Raw genomic sequence first — 4,910 nt, forward strand, 5'->3', positions numbered from 1 at the left:
CACACATCAGGAGTGTAATATCCTCATCAGAAAGGAGATGAAAACAAGAATTACCAAAATAAAACAGGATGTAGAATAGCATCTTCCTCTAAAACCTAATCTGAAAACAGTTGTAGGTTTCATTTAGAAATGAGTTGAATGCTTCCTACAATAGAGTAGTTACAGAGTTGCAGTGGTAAACAAACAAGCAAGGAGAGTTAAGGTAGAATACAAAACAGAACATGAGAAGAATTAAAAAAAAGAAGATACCAAGCACAAGACAGAATAATATAAATAAATTAAATTTCAAGTTAAAACATGCTGGGGAAAAGACCCCGGCCCATGAACAGTCCAGCTATTTAATCATGCAGGACAGGGACATAAAACATGAACATTATCTATGTAACAGTTTTTAGGTTTTCCTCCAATATCAGATCTGAAAACATCTGCAGGTTTGATTCAGAAATAACCTGAATACTTGGTGAAAAATACCTTAGGTACAGAGCTGCAGTAACATACACAGTACATCATGGAAATCCTCCTCTTAGGATGAATATTTGTTGTTTATCTGCATGAAAATATCCAGAGATGAACATCAGAGTCCATTTACTGCAATGACGTCAGAGGTGAAGAGGACAAAGTTAGTGAGACCCACAGAGACACAACAGAAGTTTGTTTCAGAAGCGATGCTCTGTGGTGACATCAATAATTACATCCTCATGTTTATCCTCTAATCCCTGCTCAGGATGAGTGGGAGGGATTGAGACGGAAAGTTTGTTCCCTGCACAAACAAAAAATATGAAAAAGTATCAGATGTGAGACAATGAAGATTTCAGAACAAAAGGAGTTCATCATCAGCACACTAAGTGAGGAAATGATTCAGTTTTACCTTTAGCTCTGTGTCGATATAAAGACACCATGAAGAGAGTGGAAATGAAATATGGACAGAACACCACCAGGTGGAGGACCACTCTGATAGCAAGGTGGAGGGTGGAGGAGTGAGAGGCCAGTGTTGTGGAAGAGGGAAGAGCAGAGGTGATGGGCTTCACTGTGGCTGTAGGTTTTTCTGCAGAGAGAATCCCACCTGTTCAGGTGAATATGTGGATGAAATAAAAGGTAACATAAGAGTGAAGCTCCTCACCTGTGACAGTGATCCAGCTGGATGGAGACTCTCCATGACCGCTGATGTCACACTTGTAGAGGCCTTCATCAGACCTGGAAACATGCTGGATGGTCATGTGACCTGTAGGCTGCTTCCTGATGAGGGAGCCATCTTTATAGAAAGCAGCTGGGAGGTTGGAGGGAGTGGTCTTTGTTTTACAGAGCAGAGTGACGTCATCTCCCTCCATCACAGGGAGGACAGGACTCTGCAGGATCACTGATCCACCTCAACACAGAGACAAACTACAGCATTTCATCCATTTACACACAGCTTCATCAACACTAACTCCACACACTCAGCTTACCAGTGACTGTCAGGTTAACCATGTTACTGATGGTACTCTGATTAGACTCACACCAGTAAACTCCACTCTCCCATTTGTACATGTAGCTGATGTTACAGAAAGAACCAGCTGATTTCCCCCAGTCAGCCCCACACTGAGTCCTCTGTTGTTTGCTTGTGTTTCTCCTCAGAGTCCATCCAGCAGAGCTGTCGTCCTCCTCACAGCTCAGAGACAAAAAGTCTCCTTCAAAGAACTGAGAGCTGCTGGGACTCACAGTCAGACGAGCTGTGAGTAATAGAGTAGTAGAGGATATTTAGACCAGGCCCATATTACATTTCATATCTTAACTTCTAGTCCCATATTCCTTGTTTTCATTCACTATCAATTGTTACTGGATGATAATAAATCAGATATTATTTCTTACATAAGAGTCGTTGTTAAGGTGCAGATGTATTTGAGTGTAAGACATCTGTTTAATTGTAATTCAACATGAAATTATGTAGACTGACAGGAGTAAGATAACATTGATTTGACTGAAGTTTGGCACCATGTTCTTAATTAATGTGTCCCAAGAGAGTGAGTCAGGTTTACAGTGTGACAGAAGAAGGTTACTGACCTTGGTTTGTGGTGCAGCTCAGCAGTGAGATCAGAACTAAAGAGAAATTAAACTCAGGTTAGTTCAAAGTTTCACATTCAACAAGACAGCAGAGGCATGAAAAACACAGAGTGAGCTTACAGAGCAGACACAGCAGAGACGTTTCCTCCATCCTGCTGCTCAATTATATCAGACCAACACCGACATCAGCTCACAGTCACTTCAAGCAAAACCCTCCTCTTTCTCGTTGACTGGCTGTTAGCGTTGTGGTTTCCTCCAGAAATGCACTAAAGTGAACATCAGCACCTGTGTAATGCCTTCACTGCCAGTCCGAACAAACCACAGGGATGTGTTATAGCTCTAGCTGACACAGAGTAAAATTACTGACTATGTTACTGAAAGGATTGATTTTATCAATTGTGTTACAGATTGAAAGAAACAAGTTTTGTCTTCCTGTAGCTGACAGCAGGAAGTGACCCGGAGGTGGTTTTGTTCCTGTTGACTTCTCTCTGTTCCAACCACTAACATGTGGTCAGAAACTGTGTGGATGCACGACATCAAACTGCATCAGGCTGTGGTTAAAGTTTTTAAAGGTATTTGGCAGAGGTGAGCTGACGTTTGATCACTTCTATCAGCTAACAGACTTTTTGTAAACCCTTTAACCATACATGTCGTTACACCTCTTATCTCACTGAAATCCAGCTGAACACGTTCCAGTTCACATTTCTCTTGGTTGTGTGTTTGGGATCATTGTCTTGTTTAAATGTTGGCCCTCATTTCATCTTCGTCAGGCTGGTAGCAACACTATACCAACTTCACTGCTGATTTGGTGTTTTCTGGATGATATGCAGTGCCTTTTGACCAAACGTGGTGTGTATTATGGCATCCAAAGAGTTCAGTTTTGGTTTTATCTTGCCAGACTATGTAATTCCAGTATTTCAAAGGTTTCTCTAAATGTTGTCCAGTGAACTTGAAACGTGCTTCAACAGGCTTTTGTTTCAGCAATGGAGTGTTGCATGGTGAGCGTGCATATGGGCCATGGCGGATGAGTGCATTGCTTATTGTTTTCTTTGAAACAATCATCATGAGATGTGTGTTGTGTGAAAACTTGCTAAAAAGTTACCTTTTTATAGACGATCAGTTGGGAAAGAATCAGCTGATATCAATTTCCACCAAGTGGCAAATTACTAATTACTGATAGATTTCAACTGGTGTCATAACTTTCCACGCCTTTTTCCACCTGCTTTTCTTCACGTGCTCAAAAAGTTTTCCCTGTGTTATTTCTAATTATTACACTTCATTTATGGACAATGGACATCTATGGTTTTCTTTGCACGTGTGGATTGGTTTGGAAATGCGTATATATAATATATATATATATAGCTCGAGACGTTGTGGGAGGGTGAAGGTAAAGGTGGTCCCAGTGGTAGTTGGAGCAGTTTTCCTTTAACACAAGAGGACTTAAAGACTCAATTAAGCGCAAAGCTGTTTTTCTGTTGTGCAAGGGGCAACAGGCAAATTGTTTTTTTCTTGATATCATCTCTTATTTTCAACAAAGTTGGGGGGGGGGGATCCAATTCCTATTAGTATGTGATTTTGAAATTTTTAAACTGGCCATAAAACTCTCCAAATTTCATCAACAAGTTTTGTTAAATTGGAAATTAATGTTTAAACATAACTTTAGTCCCCACAACATTCCATTGTGGAATAATAGGGTGATATTAAATCAGGGGAAATCTATGTTTGTGGAAGAATGGATGACAAAACAAATTTGGTCTGTGACACATATAATGGATGAAAATGGAAATATACTTGAATTAAACAGGTTTATTGAGAAATATGGCATGAGTTGCTTGCTTGAGCTCTCTAAAAAGGTTTCACAGAATATCCCAGTAGTCCTTATCAATATGATAAAGAACAGTTTTTCAAATATATCGACTCCAAATTTACATAAAATTAAATTAGATGGTCTTGACTTGGTTAATGAAAAATGCAATAATCAGTTTTTGAGGAGGTATTTGGTTAACACCTTTCTCCAGGAAAAAACACTCACTCATCTTTAAAGATTATAACAAATCTGAGATCTCGTTGATCAGAACCAAATATTTAAAATGTCCATTCCCCCCCAAATTTAAAGAAGTCCATTTTATAACTACCACAAATATTTACCCCTCCAATGAATTTATGAGAGAAAGATTTAAATTAAGGAACCTTTTAAAAAAACAAGCGCGTCCATGCTCACAGGTGTACACACGGGTGATCACACCCACAAACTACACCCTTTTTGGCTCCTACCTCAAAGCACACTGTGTTCTGTTGATCTTATGTGCTGCACAATAATGTTTAATATTTAGTATTTACTGTCATATTCCCATATATCATTGTGATGTTGTTTATTCTATTACTCTTGTTTTCTTCTGCTTGTTCTCTTTTTTCTTTCTCAGCAGGTGATCCAGGTGATCGATATATGCATTTTTTTTCTGCCCATTCTGTTGGTTTTTGTCTTTTGCCCTTCTCCCCCGTCCCTCTTCTCAGCTGTTTCTCTTTCCCTCTTTCTTTCTCCCCTTCTTTCCCCCAGTCAAGTCTGTCCCGTATTCAGCAAGTGAAAATAAAATAAACAATAAAAGGTGAATCAAATGGACCATTACGGCAAGGCTGGGATGGTCAATTTGGTAAAGTAAATCCGTTGGGCATCTTTCTTTGCCTTTAGACAACAATTCTGATGGCAAAAGAGCCAAACGGTAGTGATGTGTCCTGTGTGTCGAAGCGTCGAATCGTGTGTCGGGTAATCTCGGGGGCGTTTTTGTGAAGCGCGTATCGAGGCTTGCTTTGATTACGTATGCAGTGACGTTCGAGGCCTCGCGGGCAGTCCGTACCACGTGACTGATTCA

General features: G+C 40.0%; 1 protein-coding gene across 2 annotated transcripts; it reads right to left on the reverse strand.

Annotated features, from left to right (window-relative positions):
- Positions 1 to 656: 656 nt before the first annotated feature.
- LOC146576884 (Fc receptor-like protein 5) lies at positions 657 to 2,262 on the reverse strand. Of its 2 annotated transcripts, none has more exons than XM_085269391.1 (6): positions 2,161 to 2,262; positions 2,041 to 2,076; positions 1,446 to 1,709; positions 1,121 to 1,366; positions 869 to 1,027; positions 657 to 760 (listed from the first exon to the last, which is right to left on the reverse strand). In XM_085269391.1, exons 1-6 carry the CDS (start codon positions 2,189 to 2,191, stop codon positions 657 to 659), a joined length of 840 nt encoding a protein of 279 aa, XP_085125517.1. In that variant the 5' UTR covers positions 2,192 to 2,262. The 2 variants fall into 2 exon arrangements, with proteins under 2 accessions (XP_085125517.1, XP_085125516.1); XM_085269390.1 differs by having other exon boundaries at positions 869 to 1,045.
- Between the last annotated feature and the right edge of the window lie 2,648 nt (positions 2,263 to 4,910).

The sequence above is a fragment of the Mchenga conophoros genome, linkage group LG3 (assembly GCF_057382185.1).
Source record: "Mchenga conophoros isolate Kocher_MC1m ecotype Shallow Benthic linkage group LG3, M_conophoros_male_GT1.1, whole genome shotgun sequence".
Lineage (NCBI taxonomy): Eukaryota > Metazoa > Chordata > Actinopteri > Cichliformes > Cichlidae > Mchenga > Mchenga conophoros.